The sequence below is a fragment of the Carcharodon carcharias genome, chromosome 13, assembly GCF_017639515.1.
Source record: "Carcharodon carcharias isolate sCarCar2 chromosome 13, sCarCar2.pri, whole genome shotgun sequence".
NCBI classification, from domain to species: domain Eukaryota; kingdom Metazoa; phylum Chordata; class Chondrichthyes; order Lamniformes; family Lamnidae; genus Carcharodon; species Carcharodon carcharias.
Window position 1 is genome coordinate 81,290,268 of NC_054479.1, and position 26,436 is coordinate 81,316,703.

The 26,436-nt window shown below is 44.8% G+C and overlaps 1 protein-coding gene across 3 annotated transcripts in view; it reads right to left on the reverse strand.

The window, feature by feature from the left end:
- nedd1 (NEDD1 gamma-tubulin ring complex targeting factor) overlaps positions 1 to 18,434 on the reverse strand; it is a 63,994-nt gene extending 45,560 nt beyond the window's left edge. For 2 of the 3 annotated variants that reach the window (XM_041202673.1, XM_041202675.1), the window contains exons 1-6: positions 18,065 to 18,434; positions 12,583 to 12,726; positions 10,989 to 11,083; positions 10,711 to 10,827; positions 8,767 to 8,907; positions 6,773 to 7,002 (exon numbers count right to left, since the gene is read on the reverse strand). In XM_041202673.1, the coding sequence (XP_041058607.1) occupies positions 6,773 to 7,002; positions 8,767 to 8,907; positions 10,711 to 10,827; positions 10,989 to 11,083; positions 12,583 to 12,718 (719 nt within the window). In that variant the 5' untranslated portion in view covers positions 12,719 to 12,726; positions 18,065 to 18,434. The remainder of the gene's footprint in view (positions 1 to 6,772; positions 7,003 to 8,766; positions 8,908 to 10,710; positions 10,828 to 10,988; positions 11,084 to 12,582; positions 12,727 to 18,064) is intronic. The other variant, XM_041202674.1, reaches the window with a different exon arrangement.
- Positions 18,435 to 26,436: the final 8,002 nt, after the last annotated feature.

A 26,436-nucleotide genomic window follows, 5' to 3' on the forward strand; every position in this document is an offset into this window, starting at 1 on the left:
AATGAGTAATTCTACTAAAAGCCTTGCATAATCTTTCATGGCATGTGGACATCGCTGGCAAGGCCAGCATTTATTACCTTTGAACTGAGTGGCTTGCCAGGTCATTTCAGAGGACCCATTGCTGTGGTCTGAAGTCAATTGTGGGTCATACCAGGGCAAGGATGGCAGGTTTCCTTCCCTAAAGTGAACTAGACGGGTTTTTACAAGAATCAGTAAGAGTTTCACGGTCACCTTGACTGAGACTAGCTGTCAAGTCCAGATTTTATTCATTTAATTTAAATTCCACCAGCATTAACCTGGGCCTCTGGATTACTAGTCCAGTGACACTACCATTACACCACAAGCTGCTCATAAATATTCATATATTATATGCGATAGTCTTAGAATCATAGAATAGAACATCACAGGAGGATATTCATCCCATCGAGTCTACACTGGCTCTTTTAAAAAGCAATCAAGCTAATCCATTCCCTGTTCTTTCCCCTTTCCCCTGCAACTATTTATCCAAGTATTTATCTAATTCCCTTTGGATGGCACAAAAATTCAATAATAGCTTTCCAATCACGTAGTGCATTTGAAATTCTAAGCACTGCTGTATAAAAAACGTTTTTCCTTATGTCATCTCTGGTTCTTTTGCCAGTTACTTTTAATCTGTGCCTTGAGTTATTTACCCTGCAGCCACTGGAAACAGTTTCTCTTTATTTGCTTTATCTAAACCCTTAACCATTCCAAATACCTCTATTGGATCTCCCCATAGCCTTCATTACTCGAAGAGAAGAAAACAAAGTTTCTCCAGTCTATCCAAGTACTGCAAATCTTCTTCCCTGAACCATTCTAATAAATCTCCTCTTCACCTTCTCCAATTTAAATCCCTCTAAATCCCTTCTACAGAGTTTTGCCCAGGATTGGACATAACACACTTGTTTGGTCCCAGATGTGTATCATGTAGGTTAAGCATAAATTTCTGGATTTTATACTCCATGCCTAACTTATAAAGCCCAGGATCACATACATTTTATTAGCTGCTTTGTGCACAAAGATCTATGCATAAATAGCCCAAGGTCTCTCTGGCTTGTACCAATTATCATGCATGGTTTCTCCCCATTCTTTGAATCAAATGTATCATCTTGCACTTCCTTGTATTAAATTTCATCAGAATTTCTGTTCAGGGCCATGCGGCTGGACCTGTTATGTAGAAGGTTCCATATCAAAAAAGAATGAAGGCTACAAAAGGATAGAAGAACATTCAGGACCTGGATCAGTTTTGAAGGAGTTAAAATTTCACCATGATTCTGTCTTAATCAATAGCTACTTTTATTGTGTGTATAACTCTTGGTATATTACGATCAGTTCGGGCCACTAAATTTCAACTTTCAACCTTGGTGTTGCATTTGACTCCAAGATGAACCACTGATCATGTATCTGCCCATCAGCAAGATCATCACCAGCTTCGCAATACCAAGCTTTCTCCACTGGATTTGCCAATTGTCCGATTTGACCCATAGAACTTTAAGAGCTTTAAGCTTTAGGGGGAGGCAGTGGCACAATGGTATTGTGACTGGACTGCTAACCAGACACCCAGAGTAATACTCTGGGGACCCAGGTTTGAATCCCGGGGCCCAGGTTTGAATCCCGGGGCCCGGGTGGAATTTGAATTCGTTAAAAATTCAATAAAAATCTGGAATTCAAAGTTTAACGACCACCATGAAAGCGGTGTCAATTGTCGTAAAAATCCATCTGGTTCACTAATATCCTTTAGGGAAGGAAATCTGCCTACATGTGACTCGAGACCCACAACAATGTGGTTGACTCTTAACTGCCCTCTGCAGTGCCCTAGCAAGCCACTCGGTTGTATCAAAGCCGCTAAAATAATCAATAAAAAGGAATGAAATCAGATGGACTACGCGGCGTCGACAATGACAACAGCAAGCCCAGCCCTTTCGACCCTGCAAAATCCTCCTTACTAACATCTAGGGGCCAAAATTGGGAAAATTGTGTCACAGACTAGTCAAGCAACAGCCAGACAGAGACATACTCTCGGGATCATACCTTACGGATCATGACCCAGATTTGACCATCACCATCCCACCAGAGGTGATGGCACAGTGGTATAAGTCGGGAGGGACTTGTCCTGGGAGTTCTCAACATCGACTACGGCCCACATAAAGTCTCATGGCATCAGGACAAACATGTGCAAGGAAATCCCCTGTTGATTACCATGTACTGCTCTCCCTCATTACTCCTCCATGTTGAACACCACTTGGAGGAAGCACTGAAGGGTACAGAACGTTCTCTGGGTGGGGAATTCAACATCCATCACCAAAAGTGGCTCAGTAGCACCACCACAGATGCAGCTGGTGGAGTCCTAAAGGACATAGCTGCTAGGCTTGGTCTTCAGCAGGTGGTGAGGGAACCAACAAGAGCGAAAAACATTCTTGACCTCATCCTCACCAACTTGCCTGCCACAGATGCATCTGTCCATGACAGTATCGGCAGGATTGACCACCTCGTGGAGACAAAGGCCCGTCTTTACATTGAGGATACCCTCCATCGTGCAGTGTGACACTACCACCATGCTAAATGGGGTAGATTTTGAACAGATCTAACAACTCAAGAGGTGCGGGTCATCTGCAGCAGCAGAATTGGACTCAACCACAATCTGCAACCTCATTGCCCAACATATCCCCTACTTGATCATTACCACCAAGCCAGAAGATCAACCTTGGTTCAATGAAGAGTGCAGGAGGGCATGCCAGGAGCAGCACCAGGCATACCTAAAAATGAGGTGTCAACCTGGTGAAGCTACAACACAGAATTGCTTGTATGCCAAACAGCATAAGCAGCAAGTGATAGGCAGAGCTAAGTGATTCCACAACCAACAGATCAGACCTAAGCTCTGCAGTCCTGCCACATCCAGTTGTGAATGGTGGTGGACATTTAAACAAGGCACTGCAGGAAGAGGCTCCACAAATATCCCCATCTCCAATGATGGAGAGGCCCAACATATCGGTGCAAAAACATTCACAACAATCTCCAGCCAGAAGTGCCAAATATCCATCTCGACATCACAGATGCCAGTCTTCAGCCAATTTGATTCACTCCATGTGATAAAGAAATGGCTCAAGGCACTGGATACTGCAAAGGCTTTGGGCCCTGACAACATTCCAGTAGTACTGAAGGCTTGTGCTCCAGAAATTGCCACACCCGTAGCCAAGCTGTTCCACTACAGCTACAGCACTGGCATCTCGCCGACAATGGAAAATTGCCCAGGCATGTCTTGTACACAAAAAGCAGGACAAATCCAACACGGCCAATTACCGCCCTATCCTCAATCTCAATCATCTGTAAAGTAAGGGAAGGGGTCATCAACAGTGCTATCGAGCGGCACTTGCTCAGCAATAACCTGCTCACTGACGCCCGGTTTGGGTTCTGCCAGGGCCACTCAATTCCTGACCTCATTACAGCCTTGGTTCAAATATGGATAAAAGAGCTGAGCTCCCGAGGTAAGGAGAGAGTGACAGCCCTTGACATCAAGACAGCACTTGACCAAGTGTTGCATCGAGGAGCCCTAGCAAAACTGGAGTCAATGGGAATCAGGGGGAAAACTCTCTGTTGGTTGGAGTCATACCTAGCATAAAGGAAGGTGGCTGTGGTTGTTGGAAGTCAATCATCTCAGTTCCAGGATATCAGTGCAGGAGTTCCTCAGGGTAGTGTCCTCAGCCCAGCCATCTTCAGGTGTTTCATCAATGACCTTTTTTCGATCACAAGGTCAGAAGTGGGGGTGCTTGCTGATGATTGTGCAATGTTCTGCATCATTCATGACTCCCCAGGTACTGAGGCAGTCCATGTCCAAATGCAGCAAGACCTGGACAATATACAAACTTGGGCTGACAAGTGGCAAGTAACATTCACACCACACAAGTGCCATTCAATGACCATCTCCAGCAAGAGAGGATCTAACCATCACCCCTTGATATTCAATGGCATTATCATCGCTCAATCTCCCACTATCAACATCCTGGGGGGGGGGTTTCCATTGACCAGAAACTGAACTGGGCTAGCCATATAAATAATGTGGCTGTAAGAGCAGGTCAGAGGCTAGGAATCCTGCAGCAAGTAACTCACCTCCTGACTCCCCAAAACCTGTCGACCACCTACAAGGCACAACTCAAGAGTGTGATGGAATATTCTCCATTTGCCTGGATGAGTGCAACTTCCTCAACACTCAAGAAGCTTGACACCATCCAGGACAAAGCAGCCGCTTGATTGGCACCACATCCACAAACATTCATTCCCGCCACCACTAACACACACTGGCAGCAGTGTGTACCATCTACAAGATGCAGGAGTTCACCAAGGCTCCTTAGGCAGCATCTTCCAAACCAACGACAACTACCATCTAGAAGGACAAGGACAGTAGATAGATGGGTACATCACCACCTGGAAGTTCCCCTCCAAGCCACACTCATCATCGTGACTTGGATACATATCACCGTTCCTTCACTGCCGCTGGGTCAAAATCCTGGAATTCCTTCCCTATCAACACTGTGGGTGTACCTACACCACATGGACTGCAGCAGTTCAAGAAAGCAGCTCACCACCACCATCTCTAGGGATATGGGGACAGGCAATAAATGCTGGCCTAGCCAACGACGTCCACATCCCGCATAGAATAACAGACGGTTACAGCACTGGAGGCCATTTGGCCCATCAAGTGAATGCTAGCTCTTTGGAACTGCAATTTAGCTAGGCACATTCCCCTATCCCTTTTCCATAGCTCTTCAAATATTTTGCCTGCACATGTTTATATATTTCCCTTTTGAACACCATAACTGACCCTGCTTCCACCACACTCTCAGGCAATGCAATCCAGATCCTAACCACTTGCTAATTAAAAAAGTTCTTCCTCCTGTTACCATTGGCTCTTTTGCCAATCACTTTAAATCTGTGCCCTCGTTCTCGATCCTGCCACAAATGGGAACAGTTTCTCCCTATCTATTCTGTCTAGGCCATGCATGATTTTGAACATCTCTATCAAATCTCCTTTCAATCTTCTCTTCTCCAAGGAATACAGCCTAGCTTCTCTAATCTACCCTTGTAATTGAAGTCCTTCATCCCTGGGACCATTCTCGGAAAGTCTTTCTGCCCCCATTCTAAAGCCCTCACATCTTTCATAAAGTGCATGCCCCGAACTGGACACAATATTCCAGTGTTTTGTAAAGGTTCATCAGAACCTCCTTGCTGTGCCAGAATTCCATATCCTTTTTTAAGTAACTTTTCCAACTTACCCTGCCACCACAACATCAACTTATAATATAGCACTTTTACTGTAATTAACATCTCAAGACACTTCACAGGAACATTATGAAACAAGGTATCACACCAAACCTCAAAAGGAAATATTAGGTCAGATGACTAAAAGCTTGGTCAAAGAGGTAGGTTTTAAGAAATGTCTTAAAAGAGGAGAGCAAAGTACAGGGGCAAAGAAGTGTAGTGAAGAAAATCCACAGACTGGGGCCGAGGTAAGGGCCACTGCTGCTGGGTCAATTATAACTAGGAATGCACAGCAGGCCAAAATTAGAGCAGCACAGATACCTGAGGGTTATGGTGCTGGAGGAGATTATAGAGGTAAAGAAAGGTGAGGCCTTGGAGGGATTTGAAATATTGCTTGGCTGGGAGGCAATATAGGTCAGAGAGCTCAGGGGTGATAGGGAACGGGAATTGGTGCAAGTTAAGGCATGGGCAGAGTTTTGGATGACCTCAAGTTTACAGAGGAATCTTGACATGTGAGAGACCAGCCAGGAGAGCGTTGGAATAGTTGAGTCTACAGAAAGCAAAGAGATGGATCAGGGTTTCAGCAGATGTGCTGAGACTGCGTGGGGGAGGGGGTGGCAGCATTGGGCAATGTTACAAAGGTGGAAACAGACAGTCTTAGCAATGGTGCAATTGTCTTGTGATCAAACATGACACCAAGATTGTGAACAAACTGACTTAACCTCAGGGTGCTGCCAGGGAGAGGGATGGAATCAGTAGCTAGGAAATGGAGTTTGAAGCTGGGACCAAAAATATCCAGTCTTCCAACATTTGCTCGGAGTACTGGATGTCGGATAAGCAGTCTAAATAGTTTAGAAATAGTAGAGGAATCAAGAGAGGTGGTGGTGTCATAGAGCTGGGTGTCTTCAGTATACACGTGAAAATTAACGCTGTCTTCAGATAATGTCCGAGGGGCAACAGAAATAGGAAGGGCCAAGGATTGAACCTTGGGGGAACAGCAGTGCAGGAGCAGGAAGAGAAGCTGATTCCTTGGCTACGATTAGACAGATAAGAATGAAATCACATCAGAGCAGCCCCACCCACCTGGACAACAGGGGAGAGGTGGTGGAGAAGGATGGTGGGGTCAAGTGTGTCAAAAGTTGTCTTTAACAACTTGTTCACATTTGCCCCCAAGTGTCTCTGTTCTTGCAATCCCTTTATTTATAATACCTCCCTTCATTCTTCCCACCAAAATGTATCACTTCAATACTTTCTACATTAAATTTAACCTGCCCACGTGTCTGCCCATTCCACCAGCCTATGTCCTTGAAGTCTATCACTATCCTCCCCACAGTTCACTGTACATCCAAGTTTTATTTCATCTTCAAATTTTGAACTTATGTCCTGTACACCCAAGTCTAAGATACTAATGTATTTCAAGAAAAGCTAGGGTCCTCATACTGACAATACATAACGGAGATATGTAAAGTAACCACCACACATCCCAAAACATACTCACATCTTGCTGGATGAATCATAGCAGTTGATCTTTTTATCCAAACCAACTGTGGCAAACAATAGATCATTTACTGGTGAAAAGCACAGTCCAGAAGCTGGAGCCTTGTGGGCATTTTCAAAGTTATGATAAGGTTGTTGTGTATTAACATCCCAAAGGGTTACAGTTCCACTGTCATGGACACTTCCCAGTAAAGCTTTCTTAAAGATGGAATACTTGAGATTTTGCACTGGCTGAAAAAGGAAAAAAGAAAATCAAGCAGAAATACTTGAAATGTGTAGCCATGGAGGGAGGTAGAAACAGATGTGGAATTTTCTCCAGTTAAAATGAAAGAAATAATTTCAATCTTCCAACATTTAACTTGCCAATTCAGTTAATTATTTTATTGGGACACAGAATGCTGCTTAAAGTTCTGATAAAAGGTAATTGAACTGAAACATTAACTGTTTCTCTCTCCACAGATGCTGCCAGACTTGCTGAGTTTTTCCAGCATTTTCCACATAAAGTCAATCTGATTTGTGAAGAAAACATCTTATGTTAAATACACTGTCATACCAAATTAAGTTTTAGTTTGACATTATACATTAAGCAGCAAGTAACCAGTCACTAATTGTGGTACTAAAACAAAAGAAAGCTCAATTATGTTTTTTTGAAGTGATTTGTGTAGGGCCATTCTGGTTCCATGTATAGCAACAAACAGTTCCAACCTGTTGACAGATTAATATGTAGATTTTGCAGTATCAATATTTAAAAAAAATATTTTGTTGAGAGCAATAAGATGGTGAAACTGGTGCTCTAACTGAAGTAAAACCAACAACTTGAATTTCTAATTAATGCACAGCTTTTCTGATAGTTTATTTATTTACAGGGATAGGGAGAGGATGACAAATTAGTTGAATACGTCTCTGAATTTAGTTCATTCAGCAGAGTTTATTTTTTGGACTCAGCTAAACTCGAACACAAACATGACTTTCATGCAGAGTTCAGTAGTTGCCTGAAAAAAAATAGCAATGAGATTTCCCCAGGGTAGCAATATCCACTAAATTAAAGCAACACAATTCAGGACAGCAATCAGGAATTTCCCCTCTCTCCATCCTTCCACTGCACCCCAATCCCCCAGACCCCTTACACACATTAAGCAGCAAGGTAAAAGTGAACACATTTTTAAAGTTTTACCCTGGTTTTACAATTATAACACAAACAATTCCGTGTTTGATTAAGGACTTCGGCAAAAATTGTTCAAATAAAAACAGGCAAAATAAAGTTAGCTCTTATTTATGCAAAAAAGTGCATAACTTTATTTTATGTAGGCTGATAGCCATCAGGAAGAGGAGATTTCCAACTAAATGGTTTGAGCTGGATTTCATCTCCAGTCCTGTAAATAAAAACCAGCGTTGAATTCACTGCTCCCAAGAGGAGCAAATTGAAATGATAGTGGGAGCCTATCACCACATCGTTAGCAAATGAGTTCCTGCATAGGGTACAATTTGGAGAAAATGATGCTTATTTGGAGTCAAACTTGGTATGTTAGCTAAAGATTTTAAAATAGACACCAATTAGCATGTATAACACAAAATCAAATATACATATTAAACCACTTTCAAATCAATAATCATAGAATAACACAGCAGAGCAGGCGGCCATTTGGTCCATTGTGCCTGTGCTGGTTCTTCGAAAGAGCTATCCAGTTAGTCCTACTCCCCTGCCCTTTCTCCAAAGCCCTGCAAGTTTTTTCCCCCCTTCAAGTATTAACCCAATTCCCTTCGAAAGTTACTAATCCACTTCCACCATCCTTTCAGGCAATGCATCCAGTAATTTATCCCAATAAAGCCTCAAATCAAGATTATTTCCAATTTCTTCCTGACCAAAACAAACAGTCAAGCACTAAACTATATGTGACAACTCATTTCCCCAACATATTGCCAGTTTACAAAAGTAGAAAAAAGAGCATTTACAAAATTTTAAACTTCAAAACACTGGCTGAAGAAAATATGTACCTGAGTTTTACCGTGACCAAATGGAGCACTAGAAATATTAGTTGTAACACTGTGTAGAATAATATCACCACTGCGGGAGCCTGATGCTATATAGTAGTCATTCCAATTGAAACATACACTACTGACTTCATCCCGATGATCCTGCAATGCACATTATTGATTAGAACGCCATTAACATGGAAGCTGTTTTTAGATATGTAAATTGTAAAAAATATATATTAAGCATAAAAATGTCAAAGAAAGTAACGCTAACATAATACTAAGAATGGTACATCAATTTTTTAAACTTCCACAATTAGGAAGACACAAAAGTAGTTAGCGCACAGTTTGGGAGTGGCAGAGATGCTTTAAGGCACTCAAACACCAAAACGCTGATCCTGAACAGAAAGGTAAATGTTACAAAGCTCAGGGAGAATAGATGGGGTAATACAAATTCAGAACTGTTTTATACCTTCTCAGATCTAGTGGAATCAGCTACTCTGATAAGCAGTCTGAACACTTATTTTTGTAGGATTTGACTCATGCTATATCTGTTTCTACAACAGAATGACCTAGGATTCTAATAACAGTACCCGCCTTCACAACCAGAACTAGATATTTGTGTCTCTTACACCACTATTCTCTATGAAGGCAGAGCAAGCAATTATTTGGTGAGGGTAGAAATTAACTTATTTATCTGCTTCATTTTACAGGGAGAGGACATACAGAACAACTGTTAAGATCAGCCTCTTTAATTTATTAATACCAAAGAACATTAATGCCCCATCTTAACTACCTTAAGGAACTTGCTTATGCGTTTAATCCCACGGAACTTTAACTAAACACAGTTGTTGGCATTAGAATTGCATTTCTCTTGTTTTCTACAGTTGAAACGTGAAGTATGTAAAAAGCACAAGTTAAAATGTCCAACTTGAAATTCTTAACATCATATTATACAAGATTTTTGGGTGTTGCTGGCAAGGCAAGGCTAGAATTTAATTAGCAATCAACCAATTATTGGGAGAAAGTCATGTGGAGCTCGGGGCTCAGAGGCTTGACCCAGGTAAGCAGAGCAGGTTTCATTCCCTAAAGGACATGAATGGGTTTTTGCAACAATCTGACAGTTTCGCGATCACTTTTATTGACATCAGGTTTGTTCAATTTCAATATTTTTTCAGAGCTTAAAATCAAATTCACAAAATGCCATAATGGGATATGAATTCATGTTTCTGAAATTATTAACTCAGATCTCTAATTTACCAAGTCTATTAACAGGCACTATGCGCATATCCAGTTTTTACATTTCTACCCAACAGGCATGTTGTCTATCCTGGAATAAACTGTAAACTCTTCCCATCTCCCTGCTATCAAAACAACTTGCATTCTTTCAGGTCCTCCTCACCCATATACGATTCCCAGGCTGAGGGGGCAAAACTGAAACTGCTCTTAACTTCTGATAAAGGCTTCTGGCCCAGGAATGGGAAGATGCAAGTAAAAGATTTGGATCAACTTGCTCTGATTCTCTCTCTCCTTGTCTCTGAGGGAACAGACAGATTTTACTGCACTCTGAATAAAATAAATAAGAGCAGATATTGGCCACTTAGCCCCTCGAGCCTATTCCACCATTCGGTAAGATCATAGCTCATCTGATCCTGGCTTCAACTTCACTTTCCTGCCATTTCCCCATAACCTTAGGCCTCCCTATGGATCAAAAATCTGTCTTTCGCAGCCTAGGATATATTGAATAACCCAGTTTCTACTTCTTTCTGGGATAGAGAATTCCAAAGATTCATAACCCTTTAGGAGAAATTCCTCCTCACCTCAGTTTTAAAGGGGCAACTCCTTATTTTGAAACTATGCTCCCTAGTTCTAGTTGGGGATTATGAGAATGGACTTGTGACATATTCATCACGGTACAGCAAAACTGAAGTCTCCACTAACACTTAACCACGTTGAACAAAATACCTTCAGTGTCCTATGAGATCTCTTTGACTTGATATCCCAGATATTGACTGTGTTATCAAGACCACCACTTACAATACACTTGGAAGTAGAATTCAGGCTTAGACATGTCTGCTTTTTCTGTGGAATGAGACAAAATTTAATTATCAAAACTGACTCAAGCATATTAAATGGAAGATATTGTAATTAAATTAATCAAGCTCAGTGCAAAAGAAGTTCCCAAACTTTATTCTCCAACCTTAAGTAATCTTTATAGCTTTAAATAACGAATAGTTACCTACCCCTTCGGCAAGATCTTTTATAGGAACTGGAGTGGGTTTGCAGGATGACAATACTATTTTGTCACCACTGCTAGATGAGCTCACCAAACACTGATGTAGAGGAATGAAGGTAAAATGGTTTCAGAAATGAAGTTATTTTGCCTCATTACAAGAGTCAAATTACTATTTGAAGAACAAAACACTTTGTAAATTAAGCTGTGACTCTGATACTCAATGGCGTTCAAATTCTGAAGATAAGAAATTTTGAAGTGTTACAAGAGGTTTGTTAAAGTTGAAACCAGGCTAAAAATACGCTCAAAGTTCAAACAAAAAATTCTGCTGACACTTTTATCCACTATATCATCTCTGGTCTATTTCAAACAAGTTTAAGCAATCTCTGAACAAGGATGAGCTTTTTTTTTAAAACTTAGGAAGAATTTGAGCACATTTCAGAATGACACGGGGGGAATTAATGGGCGCAGTGATGTGAACAGGTCTAAAAGAGAAGGATGGAGGCAGGAAGAGACTAGCAAAAACTCTGACGTTGGAAATAAAATCCTAAGATCAGAAAGTGACGTGAAATTCCAGCAGAATGGGGAACTTGGGAGTTGAACATTAAAAAAAAATCAATCTGCCCTGCTTAAAGATGCTGTATTGTAAACCCCCATTTCTCTTATGATAGCTTGTTAATTTGGGATCCTATTGACAGATTATAAAATTATTTTATAAAACAATATAAAACCATATAAAATATTTTACATATGCTGGGAGCCGCTTGATTAAGAAAGACATAACGGAATTCAACATCACCTCCAATGTACCAGCTCAGCCTTTGGCCAAGCAGCAGGATGTGAAACCCCAGACTAAGGTCATGGTTTATGGGACAGCAATGATCCCTACACTCCTACATGCTTCAAAGACTTGGATAAGCTACTGCAGGCACTTAAAAGCACTGATGTACCGCCAGTGTTGCCTTTGCAAGAGCCTCCAAATCCGGTAGCAAGAAAGGCCAATAGCAGTGTCCTCTCCCAAGCTAACATGCCCAGTATTGAGGTGCTAATCACTCAAAACCAGCTCCGCTGGGCGGGACATGTCATTTGTATGCCTGATACCCCCCCAGGGAACTGCTCTACTGGGTGCATGGCCACGGTAGGACACTCCCAGGAGAGGAAACGCTTTAGGGATGCCCTCAAAGCGTCTCTGAAGACATCAAACATCCCCACTGACTCACAGGAGACCCTGGTTTGTGACCGACCAAAATGGAGAAGGTTCATTCAGGAAGGCACAAAACACATTGATAGACTTTGTTGGGAACATGCAGAGGTGAAGTAGAGGCATTGGAGAGAGTGCACAAATCTCCTAACAACTCATTTACTCAACCCTTCAAGCACCACCTGCCCCACATGTGACAGAGTCTGCAGATCGCACATTTGAATTATCAGCCATCTCAGAATCCATCGAACCGGAGAGGAAGCAAGTCATCCTCGATCCTGAGGGACTGCCTTAGAAGAGAAAATCAATTACCACAACATTCCAATGGCAACTGATTCGTTTTGCATTTGATTAACTTACATAAATGCAATAGTTATTGACAGCAATGAGCTCCAAAGGATATTATCAACAGTCCAGCAAACAGATGTTACTTCACAGGGTTTCTTGTGAGGGTTAAACTGCTCCACCACTGTCATTGAAACTGAATCCCAGATTTTAATGTCATCCCCACATGAGACTAATTTGATGCTATCCTGCATGGTATATCCTGCAAAGCATGAACATGAGAAATAGGATTGCCACCAGAATTAGACGCTTGGTTAAGTATACAGTCGTTTCTCAAAGATTGACTAGATCCTGGGTCTGAATATAGATTAATAGAAAGATAAAAACAACATACAGAATTTAAACATGCACAGTTTAGGATATCCAGCATTTCAAATCTGCATGTATATTGCCACTAACAGCATTCAAACAGTTAACAGTTTGCATTTATATGAGCACCTTAAAACATGCCTGTGCACACTGCAGTTGTACGAAGAGGGGCAAACACTGAGCCAGGAGTTTAGAAAGGATGATTGAAAGCTAAGAGAAAAATAAGATGGGTTTTTAAGAAGATCCATTAGTCTGATACCTTGATTCCAAACTGGAAGAACCTAATTTGACTAAGTATCAAATACTTCGAGGCAAAAGGAGACCTTTAAAATCACAATTATACATTACACAGAGGCCCGCTTCCAGTGTAAAAATTGAAGACTTTTGTTCAATGGCAGGGTCAACCATTTATAGTTTAAATAAAGTAGCATTTATAGCAGCATTTTCCCATTTTGATCATTTTAGCAAAATGTTGACATGAATAAAAGAGCATCAGTAGAAAATGAAAGACTTGCATTTATACACACTTTTCACAACCTCAGGAAGTCCCAATGTGCCTCACAGCCAATGAGCTTTAGTCACTGTTGTAAGGTAGAAAACACTTTGTGTTTCCAAGTTATGCACAGCAAGTTCCCACAAATGACAACCAACCAGTTGAGGAATGAATGTAGACCAGAAGACTAGAAAGAACACCAACCCCCTTCCTCTCAAAGTAATGCCAAAGGCCCTATGTCCAGCTGAGTTGGCAGATCAGGCCTCATTTTAACATCTCATCTGAAAGAGTGCAGCACTCCCCCCGTTGCTGCACTGAATTAGCAGTCTGGAATATGTGGAGTGAGATTTGAACCAACAATCTTCTGTTCGGTTCAAGCGCTCTCACTTCTGAGTCAAAGGAAATGACAATAACGGAGCTGGGAACTGGGTAACTCAATGTGTTTAGGACAATTTAATCACATGGGAGAATAAATACTACTGCAAACCAGTTAACTTGTCTCACATTGTGCATTTAACATATTTCTACAGATGCTGTAAAAGTAAATTTTATTTGATGCAAACTGATAGTATTGCACATTTTTGATGCCTATTGCAGCTGGATCTAGTTATTAAACATTGTAAATAGATCGGTAATGAAATCACATTCTCAACAAGACATCTTTTAAAACAAATTAGCTGAAGTCACAACAAGATACCATGACACATAATCCTTCCTTGTCCACACCATCCTCCACCACTGCCTGTCCTGTGCTCAATTATGTTCTTACCCAACTGATCACAGCCTGAACATCTCTACCTTACACTACTGCCCCAGGAATCCCTCAAGAATCCATCCTGGAGTCGAACATCAGGAATGTGCTGCATGGATTAACAAACAGATTCTGCAGAAGCAGCGGTCGTTTTAAGATGCATGCACGGAAATCTTAAAGGGGCATTGCACTGCAACAAACTGCCCACGCACGGGAAAGGGAAGAGGGAACACTGCTCAAGTCCAACCTCATTTACTTCTGCTTAAAGGTAGAAAAATCAACAGAAATGGCAACACAAGTCAATGAGGCTATAAAAATTTCATTGGAATTCATTTCAAACACTGAAGGGGGAATAGAGTTAATGTTGAGGGTGTGGAGTTTACCTTGGAAGTCTTCAGTCTTCCCACTTTAAATGGAAGTAGTTCTGGTTCATTTCAGTCTGGATTTTGGACAGTCTGACAGCACAGAGACAGTTCAGAACGAGCTGGGTGTCATCAGCGCACATGTGAAAGTTGACTCCATGTCTGTGGATGATATTGCCAAGTGTTGTCCCACCTCACCCTTAAACCAGCTTACATTTCACCTCTCTTCTATTTTTACTTAGTTCTGTTGAAGAGTCATACAGACTCGAAACGTTAACTGTGTCCCTCTCCGCAGATGCTGCCAGACCTGCTTTCTTCCAGGTATTTTTATTTTTGTTGTGGATTTCCAGTATCCGCAGTTTTTTGCTTTAATTTTGCCAAGTATTATGTTGTACATAGATCGCACAATACAGAAAACAGGCCATTTGACCTAACTGGTCAATGCCAGTGTTAACATTCCACAGTATTCTCCTCTCAGCCCTCTTAATCTAATCCTATCAGCATTTCCTTTGGTTCCTTTCTCCCTCATGTTTTTATGTAGCTTCCAATTTTATTTTTATTCATTCCCAGGATCTGGGCTTCACTGGCTGGGCCAGCATTTATTGCCCATCCCTAACTGCCCTTGAGAAGGTGCTAGTGATCTGCCTTCTTGAACCACTGCAGTACATCTGGTCCAGGTACACCCATAGTGCTGTTAGGGAGTTCCAGGACTTTGACCCAACAACAGTGAAGGAACAGCGAAATATTTCCAAGTAAAGATGGTGAGTGACTCAGAGGGGAATTTCCAGGTGATGATGTTCCCATCTATCTGCTGCCCTTGTCCATCTAGATGGTAGTGGTCGTGGGTTTGGAAGGGGCTGTCTGAAGAACCTTGGTAAGTTTCTGCAGTGCATCTTGTAGATGGTACACTGCTGCTACTGTGAGTCGGTGGTGGAAGGAGTGAATGTTGGTGGATGTGGTGCCAATCAAGCGGATTGCTTTATCCTGGATGGTGTCCAGCTTCTTGAGGGTTGTGGGAGCTGCACTCATTCAGGCAAGTGGGGAGTACTCCCATCACACTCCTGGCTTGTGTCTTGTAGATGGTGGAGAGAGGCTATGGGGAGTCAGGAGGTGAGTTACTCATCACACAATTCCTAGTCTCTGACCTGTTCTTATAGCCACAGCATTTATATGGCTAGTCCAGTTCAGTTTCTGATCAATGATAACTCCCAGGATGTTGATAGTGGGGGATTCAGTGATGTTAATGCCATTGAACATCAAGGAGTGATGGTTGGATTCTCTCTTGTTGAAGATGGTCATTGCCTGCCACATGTGTGGCTCAAATGTTACTTGCCATTTGTCAGCTCAAGCTTGGATATCGTCCAGGTTTTGCTGCATTTGGACATGGACGGTTTCAGTATCTGTGGTGTCGCGAATGATGCTGAACATTGTGCAATCATCAGTGAACATCCCCATTTCTGACCTTATGATGGAAGAAAGGTCTTTGATGAAGCAGCTGAACATGGTTGGGCCAAGGACACTACCCTGAGGAACACTTGCAGTGATGTCCTGGAGCTGAGATGACTGACCTCCAACAACCACAACCATCATCCTTTGTGCTAGGTATGACTCCAACCAGCAGAGAGTTTTCCCCTTGATTCCCATGGCCTCCAGTTTTGCTAGGGATTCTTGATGCCACACTCGGTCAAATGCTGTCTTGATGTCAAGGGAAGTCACTCTCACCTCACCTCGGGAGTTCAGCTCTTTTGTCCATGTTTGAACCAAGGCTGTAACGAGGTCAGGAGCTGAGTGGCCCTGGAAGAACCCAAATTTGGCATCAATGAACAGGTTATTGCTAAGCAAGTGCCGCCTGATAGCACTGTTGATGACTCCTTCCATTATTTTACTGATGATCGAGAGTAAATTGATGGGGCGGTAATTGGCCGGGTTGGATTTGTCCTGCTTTTTGTGTACAGGGGATACCTGGGCAATTTTCCACATAGCCAGGTAGATGCCAGTGTTATAGCTATACTAGAACAGCTTGACTAAGGGCACGGCAAGTTCTGGACCACATGGCTTCAGTACTATTGCTGGAATATTGTCAGGACCCATAGCCTTTGCAGTATCCAGTGCCTTCTGCCGTTTCTTGACATCACATGGAGTGCATCGAATTGGCTGAAGACTGGCATTTGTCATGTTGAGGACCTCCGGAGGAGGCCGAGATGGATCATCCACTCGGCACTTTTGGCTGAAGACTGTCGGCAATGCTTCAGCCTTATCTTTTGCACTAATGTGCTGGGCTCTTCCATCGTTGAGGATGAGGATATTTGTGGAGCCTCCTCCTCCTGTTAGTTATTTAATTGTCCACCACCATTCACAACTGGATGTGACAGGGCTGCAGAGCTTAGATCTGATCCGTTGGTTATGGGATCATTTAGCTCTGCCTTAACACTTGCTGCTTATGCTGTTGGGCACGCAAGTGGTTCTTTGAATGAATGGACTGAAAGCCACTCCATGCAGTAACAAGTTCCCCAGTTAAATCTCCCTAAGTAAAAGGTTTTCCAGAATTCCCTATATTGGAATGAGTAACTATCTTGCACTTATTGCCCTAGTTTGACAGTTTCTACTGTCTGCAGTTTCAGGCTGATTAAGTGCGATACAAAGTTAAAAACGAAATGTATCCTCACCATCATAAAAACTGCCACCATACAACTCTCATTGCCCAACTCTATCACTGGCTTAACTATTTGCTGTTGGCACCTTCATTAATGCTTTTATCAATTCAGGGCCAATTACTCAAAAGTTCTTGTAAACAATTTCCCTCCACAAGCTTGAACTCATCCAAAACCAAAATCTTTCAGGAACAATGCTTTATAATTAGAAGCTGAAATTTTAATTGTAACCCATTGTGGTGACACTCTTGCCTGAGTCAGAAATCATGGGGATTTAAATTCCACTCCAGAGACCTGAGCCGATAATCCAGGTTGACGTTCAATGGAATATTGAGGGAGTGCTACACTGTCAGAGATACTGTTTTAACAATAATACATTAAGCATAGACTGCTCTCGAGTAAAATAACTCCCAACCAAATTCAAAATAGAGTACGAGCATTCTCTCTGGTATCCTGGCCAATAGTTATCCCTCAATCAATACCACCAAAACAGGTCTTTTGGTTATCACGTTGTTTATCAGCCATGACTGAATTGGTAGCACTGTTTTTGAATCAAAGTTCTAGATTCAAATCCCACCCCTGGGTGGGAGCACAAAAATCAAGGTTGACACTCCAGTGCAGCATTGAGGGAGTGCTGCGCTGTCAGGCTCTCAGATGAGACGTTAAATTCTGCTCCGTGAATGTAACAGCTCCCATGGCACAATTTCAAAGAGATTAGTTATACTTCAATATATTTCCCACAATCAACATCACAAAAACAGGTCATTATCACACAGCTCTTTGTGGGAGCTTGCTGTGTGCATGTTGGTTGCCAAGTTTCCACATTACAACAGCAACGACACGAGAAAAAGTACATCCTTGAAACTAAAGCACTTTGAGACCGCCTGAGGCTCTTAAAGACGCTACAAAATCTAAGTCTTTTCTAATTAGAAAATTATTCCACGTTCCAGACTTAAATATGGTTAAAAACAGACCCTGATCCCCAGAGACAGAGTTGTGGGAAAGTTGCAGCTCCAGCCCACCAGCCGCTGAATATTGCAGCAGGAGCCGAGCTGCCTCCTGAGGAGATGATCTGTAGTCAGGCCGGACACAGGACGCTCTTACCGCCAGCTCCGCGGGAGGAGAGGGCGGGCTCCGGGACCACCGACAGGGGAAAGGGAGACCTAGCTGCGGCTAGGGTGTCAAAACGGGGCCTCCGGTCGGACACTCCGGTGCCTCACGCTGTACCTCGGGCCCTAAAGGACTAACAGACACCGTTTTTCCCCGGGTCACTTACTGACCCCCAGCCACTGGGCCAAACACTCAACACCTTGGCGCCAACAGCCGCCTCCCGAGGATGCGCGCGCACCTCCAACAAAACAAAACCCCCCCAAGCATGCGCGCGCAAAAACGGCAAGGCACGCCCCACTTCGGCTGTGAGAACGCCCGTACAAACCCCGCCCCCTGCCCAGATTGCGCGCGCAGCACCAAGCACGACACACGTCAGGCAGGTCTGCGTGCGCACATCCAACGATCACCAACAACTCCGCGGGATGCGCGCGCATCTGAAGGCTCGCCGTTCCTCCTGCGTTGTGGACCAGGTGATGAGGGAGGAATCGGTTTTCACTGTGCTGGTCACAGAATCATGGAATTGGTGAATACATACAGTCAATTAATGTTCCTGCAAGCTCACTAACAGAGCAATTCACCTGGAAGCGCGCTTCCACCTTCTCCACTAACCCTTCACTAACTTTAATGATACAGTTCCCCTTTCAGAACATCCATTGACCATGTCTCCCCCACACTCTCAGACAGTGCATTCCGGATCCTAACCACTCGATTTTCCGGATCCTAACCACTCGACTGACCATGTCTCCCCCACACTCTCAGACTGCATTCCAGATCCTAACCACTCGATTGACCGTGTCTCCCCCACTCTCTCAGACAGTGCATTACAGACCCTAACCACTCCATTTACCTTGTCTCCACCACACTCTCAGACAGTGCATTCCAGATCCTAACCACTCGATTGACCATGTCTCCCCCACACCCTCAGACTGCATTCCAGATCCTAACCACTCGATTGATCCTGTCTCCCCCACACTCTCAGACAGTGCATTCCACATCCTAACCTCTCGATTGAGCCTGTCTCCACCACACTCTCAGAAAGTACATTCCAGATCCTTACCACTCCATTGACCCTGACTCCACCGCACTCAGACAGTGCATTCCAGATCCTAACCACTCGATTGACCCTGTCTCCACGAAACTCTCAGACAGTGCATTCCAGATCCAAACCACTGGATTGACGCTGTCTCCACCACACTCTCAGACAGTGCAATCTAGATCCTAACCACTCGATTGAGGCTATATCCACCACATCTTAGGAAGTGTATTCCAGACAGTAACCACTCGAATGATCCTTTCTACACCACACTCGCAGGCCGTGCATACCAGATCCTAACCACTCGTTTTACCCAGTCTCCACCAGACTCTCAGGCAGTGCATTCCAGGCACTAACCACTGGATTGACCTGTCTGCATCACAATTTATAACAATGCATTCTAAATCCTAACCACTTGTTTGACCCTGTCTCCACCACGCTCTCAGGCTGTGCATTCTAAGTCCTAATCACTCGAATGACCCTCCCTCCACCACAATCTTGGACAGGTCATTCGAGACCCTAACCACTCAACTGACCCTGTCTCCACCACACTCTCAGACAGTGCATTCCCGAACCGAACCAATCAATTGTCACTTCTCCACCACACCCTCAGACAGTGCATTCCGGATCCTAGGCACTCGATTGACCCTGTCTCCACGACACTCTCAGACAGTACATTCCAGATCCTTACAACTCGAATGACCCTCCCTCCACAATAATCTCAGACAGGGCGTTCCAGACCCTAACCACTCGATTGACCATGTCGCCACCACACTCAGACAGTGCATTCCAGATCCAAACCACTCGATTGACCCTGTCTCCACCACACTCTCAGACAGTGCACTCCAGATCCTAACAACTCGATTGACCCTGTCTCCACCACACTCTCAAACAGTGCATTCCAGATCCTAACCACTCGATTGACCCTGTCTGCACCACGCTCTCGGACAGTGCATTCCACATCCTAACCACTCGATTGACCCTGTCTCCACCACACTCTCAGACAGTACATTCCAGATCCTTACCACTCGATTGACCCTGACTCCACCACACTCAGACAGTGCATTCCAGATCTGAACCACTCGATTGACCCTGTCTCCACGAAACTCTCAGACAGTGCATTCCAGATCCAAACCACTGGATTGACGCTGTCTCCACCACACTCTCAGACAGTGCAATCTAGATCCTAACCACTCGATTGAGGCTATATCCACCACATCTCAGGAAGTGCATTCCAGACAGTAACCACTCGAATGATCCTTTCTGCACCACACTCGCAGGCCGTGCATACCAGATCCTAACCACTCGTTTTACCCAGTCTCCACCAGACTCTCAGGCAGTGCATTCCAGACACTAACCACTGGATTGACCTGTCTGCATCACAATTTATAACAATGCATTCTAAATCCTAACCACTTGTTTGACCCTGTTTCCACCACACTCTCAGACAGTGCACTCCAGTTCTTAACAACTCAATTGACCCTGTCTCCACCACACTCTCAAACAGTGCATTCCAGATCCTTTACACTCGATTGACCCTGTCTCCACCACACTCTCGGACAGTGCATTCCACATCCTAACCTCTCGATTGAGCCTGTCTCCACCACACTCTCAGAAAGTACATTCCAGATCCTTACCACTCCATTGACCCTGACTCCACCGCACTCAGACAGTGCATTCCAGATCCTAACCACTCGATTGACCCTGTCTCCACGAAACTCTCAGACAGTGCATTCCAGATCCAAACCACTGGATTGACGCTGTCTCCACCACACTCTCAGACAGTGCAATCTAGATCCTAACCACTCGATTGAGGCTATATCCACCACATCTTAGGAAGTGTATTCCAGACAGTAACCACTCGAATGATCCTTTCTCCACCACACTCGCAGGCCGTGCATACCAGATCCTAACCACTCGTTTTACCCAGTCTCCACCAGACTCTCAGGCAGTGCATTCCAGACACTAACCACTGGATTGACCTGTCTGCATCACAATTTATAACAATGCATTCTAAATCCTAACCACTTGTTTGACACTGTCTCCACCACGCTCTCAGGCTGTGCATTCTAAGTCCTAATCACTCGAATGACCCTCCCTCCACCACAATCTTGGACAGGTCATTCGAGACCCTAACCACTCGACTGACCCTGTCTCCACCACACTCTCAGACAGTGCATTCCCGAACCGAACCAATCAATTGTCACTTCTCCACCACACCCTCAGACAGTGCATTCCGGATCCTAGGCACTCGATTGACCCTGTCTCCACGACACTCTCAGACAGTACATTCCAGATCCTTACAACTCGAATGACCCTCCCTCCACAATAATCTCAGACAGGGCATTCCAGACCCTAACCACTCGATTGAACCTGTCTCCACCATACTCTCAGACACTGTATTCCAGATCCTAACCACTCGATTGACCCTGTCTCCCCCACACTCTTAGACAGTGCATTCCAGATCCTAACCAATCGATTGTCCCTGTCTCCCCCACACCTTCAGACAGTGCATTCCGGATCCTAACCACTCAATTGACCCTGTCTCCACGACACTCTCAGACAGTGCATTCCAGATCCTAATCACTCGATTCACCCTGTCTCCACCACACTATCGGAAAGTGCATTCCAGATCCTAACCACTCGATTGACCGTCTCCCCCACTCTCTCAGACAGTGCATTCCAGATTCTAATCACTCAATTGACCCTGTCTCCCCCACACTCTCAGACAGTGCATTCCAGATCCTAACCACTCGATTGACCCTGTCTCCACACACTCTCAGATAGTGCATTCCAGATCCTAACCACTCATTTCACCATGTCTCCCCCACACTCTCAGACAGTGCATTCCAAATCCTAACCACTCGATTGACCATGTATCCCCCACACCCTCAGACTGCATTCCAGATCTTAACCACTCGATTGACCGTGTCTCCCTCACACTCTCAGACAGTGCATTACAGACCCTAACCACTCCATTTACCCTGTCTCCACCACACTCTCAGACAGTACATTCCAGATTCTAATCACTCAATTGAACCTGTCTCCCCGACACTCTCAGACAGTGCATTCCAGATCCTAACCACTCGATTGACCATGTCTCCCCCACACACTCAGACTGCATTCCAGATCCTAACCACTCGATTGACCGTGTCTCCCCCACTCTCTCAGACAGTGCATTACAGACCCTAACCACTCCATTTACCTTGTCTCCACCACACTCTCAGACAGTGCATTCCAGATCCTAACCACTCGATTGACCATGTCTCCCCCACACCCTCAGACTGCATTCCAGATCCTAACCACTCGATTGACCCTGTCTCCCCCACTCTCTCAGACAGTGCATTCCAGATTCTAATCACTCAATTGACCCTGTCTCCCCCACACTCTCAGACAGTGCATTCCAGATCCTAACCACTCGATTGACCCTGTCTCCACACACTCTCAGATAGTGCATTCCAGATCCTAACCACTCATTTCACCATGTCCCCCCCACACTCTCAGGCAGTGCATTCCAAATCCTAAACACTTGATTGACAGTGCATGCAACACACTCTTCCACAGAGCATTCCAGTTCCTAACCACTTGATTGACCCTGTCACCCCCACAATCTCAGACAGTGCATTCCAGATCCTAACCACTCAATTGACCCTGTCTCCACGACACTCTCAGACAGTGCATTCCAGATCCTAATCACTCAATTGACCCTGTCTCCACCACACTATCGGAAAGTGCATTCCAGATCCTAACCACTCGATTGACCCTGTCTCCCTCACACTCTCAGACAGTGCATTACAGACCCTAACCACTCCATTTACCCTGTCTCCACCACACACTCAGACAGTGCATTCCAGATTCTAATCACTCGATTGACCCTGTCTCCACGACACTCTCAAACAGTGCATTCCAGATCCTAACCACTCAATTGACCCTGTCTCCACGACACTCTCAGACAGTGCATTCCAGATCCTAATCACTCGATTCACCCTGTCTCCACCACACTATCGGAAAGTGCATTCCAGATCCTAACCACTCGATTGACCGTCTCCCCCACTCTCTCAGACAGTGCATTCCAGATTCTAATCACTCAATTGACCCTGTCTCCCCCACACTCTCAGACAGTGCATTCCAGATCCTAACCACTCGATTGACCCTGTCTCCACACACTCTCAGATAGTGCATTCCAGATCCTAACCACTCATTTCACCATGTCTCCCCCACACTCTCAGACAGTGCATTCCAGATCCTAACCACTCGATTGACCATGTATCCCCCACACCCTCAGACTGCATTCCAGATCTTAACCACTCGATTGACCGTGTCTCCCTCACACTCTCAGACAGTGCATTACAGACCCTAACCACTCCATTTACCCTGTCTCCACCACACTCTCAGACAGTACATTCCAGATTCTAATCACTCAATTGAACCTGTCTCCCCGACACTCTCAGACAGTGCATTGCAGATCCTAACCACTCGATTGACCATGTCTCCCCCACACACTCAGACTGCATTCCAGATCCTAACCACTCGATTGACCGTGTCTCCCCCACTCTCTCAGACAGTGCATTACAGACCCTAACCACTCCATTTACCTTGTCTCCACCACACTCTCAGACAGTGCATTCCAGATCCTAACCACTCGATTGACCATGTCTCCCCCACACCCTCAGACTGCATTCCAGATCCTAACCACTCGATTGACCCTGTCTCCCCCACTCTCTCAGACAGTGCATTCCAGATTCTAATCACTCAATTGACCCTGTCTCCCCCACACTCTCAGACAGTGCATTCCAGATCCTAACCACTCGATTGACCCTGTCTCCACACACTCTCAGATAGTGCATTCCAGATCCTAACCACTCATTTCACCATGTCCCCCCCACACTCTCAGGCAGTGCATTCCAAATCCTAAACACTTGATTGACAGTGCATGCAACACACTCATCCACAGAGCATTCCAGTTCCTAACCACTTGATTGACCCTGTCACCCCCACAATCTCAGACAGTGCATTCCAGATCCTAACCACTCAATTGACCCTGTCTCCACGACACTCTCAGACAGTGCATTCCAGATCCTAATCACTCAATTGACCCTGTCTCCACGACACTCTCAGTCAGTGCATTCCATATCCTAACCACTCGATTGACCCTGTCTCCACGACACTCTCAGACAGTGCATTCCAGATCCTAACCACTCAATTGACCCTGTCTCCCTCACACGCTCAGACAGTTCATTCCAGATCCTAACCACTCGATTGACCCAGTCTGCACAACTCTCTCAGATAGTGCATTCCCGATCCTAACCACTCGACTGACCCTCACTCCCCCACACTCTCAGGCATTGCATTCCAAATCCTAAACACTAGATTGACACTCCATGCAACACAATCTTCCACAGTGCATTCCAGATCCTAAACTCTTGATTGACCCTGTCTCCCCCACACTCTCAGACAGTGCATTCCAGATCCTAAAAAGTCGAGTGACCCTGGCTCCTCCACAGTCTCAGACCGTGCACTCCAGATCCTCACAAATCGATTGACCCTGTCTCCCCCCGCCTCCCAGGCAGTGCATTCCAGATCCTAACTACTCAATTGACCTTGCCTCCACCTCAATCTCTAACAGTGCATTCCAGATGCCAACCATTCGATTGACCCTGCCTGCACCACACTCTCAGAGACTGAATTCCAGATCAAACCACTCGACTCACCCTGGCTCGTCAACACTATACGGCAGTGCATTCCAGATCCTAATCACTCGATCGACCCTGCTTCCACCACAATCTCAGGCAATTCATTCCACATCCTAACCAATTGATTGAGCCTGTCCCCTCAACAATCTCTGGGAGTGCATTACAGATCCTAACCACTCAAGTGACCCTGTCTCCACCAGACTCTCAAACAATGCAATCCATACACTAACCATACGATTGACCGAGTCTCCGCCACACTCTGAGACAGTGCATTCCAGACCCTAACCACTCGACCCACCCGGTCTCCACCACACTCTCAAGACAGTGCAATTCTGATCCACACCACTCGATTGAGGCTATATCCACCACATCTCAGGAAGTGCATTCCAGACAGTAACCACTCGAATGATCCTTTCTCCAGCACACTCTAGACAGTGCAATCCAGATCCTAACCACTCGATTCAACCTGTCTCCAAAACATTCTCGGAAAGTGCATTCCAGATCCTAACCACTCGATTGACCCTGTCTCCACGACACTCTCAGACAGTACATTCCAGATCCTTACAACTCGAATGACCCTCCCTCCACTATAATCTCAGACAGGGCATTCCAGACGCTAACCACTCGATTGAACCTGTCTCCACCATACTCTCAGACAGTGTATTCCAGATCCTAACCACTCGATTGACCCTGTCTCCCCCACACTCTTAGACAGTGCATTCCAGATCCTAACCAATCGATTGTCCCTGTCTCCCCGACACCTTCAGACAGTGCATTCCGGATCCTAACCACTCAATTGAACCTGTCTCCACAACACTCACAGTCAGTGCATTCCATATTCTAACCACTCGATTGACCCTGTCTCCACGACACTCTCAGACAGTGCATTCCAGATCCTAACCACTCGATTGACCCTGTCTCCCTCACACGCTCAGACAGTTCATTCCAGATCCTAACCACTCGATTGACCCAGTCTCCACGACTCTCTCAGATAGTGCATTCCCGATCCTAACCATTCAATTGACCCTCACTCCCCGACACTCTCAGGCATTGCATTCCAAATCCTAAACACTTGATTGACACTCCATGCAACACAATCTTCCACAGTGCATTCCAGATCCTAACCTCTTGATTGACCCTGTCTCCCCCACACTCTCAGACAGTGCATTCCAGATCCTAAAAACTCGAGTGACCCTGGCTCCACCACAGTCTCAGACCGTGCACTCCAGATCCTCACAAATCGATTGACCCTGTCTCCCCCTGACTCCCAGGCAGTGCATTCCAGATGCTAACTACTCAATTGACCTTGCCTCCACCTCAATCTCTAACAGTGCATTCCAGATGCCAACCATTCGATTGACCCTGCCTGCACCACACTCTCAGAGACCGAATTCCAGATCAAACCACACGACTCACCCTGGCTCGCCAACACTATACGGCAGTGCATTCCAGATCCTAATCACTCGATCGACCCTGCTTCCACCACAATCTCAGGCAATGCATTCCACAT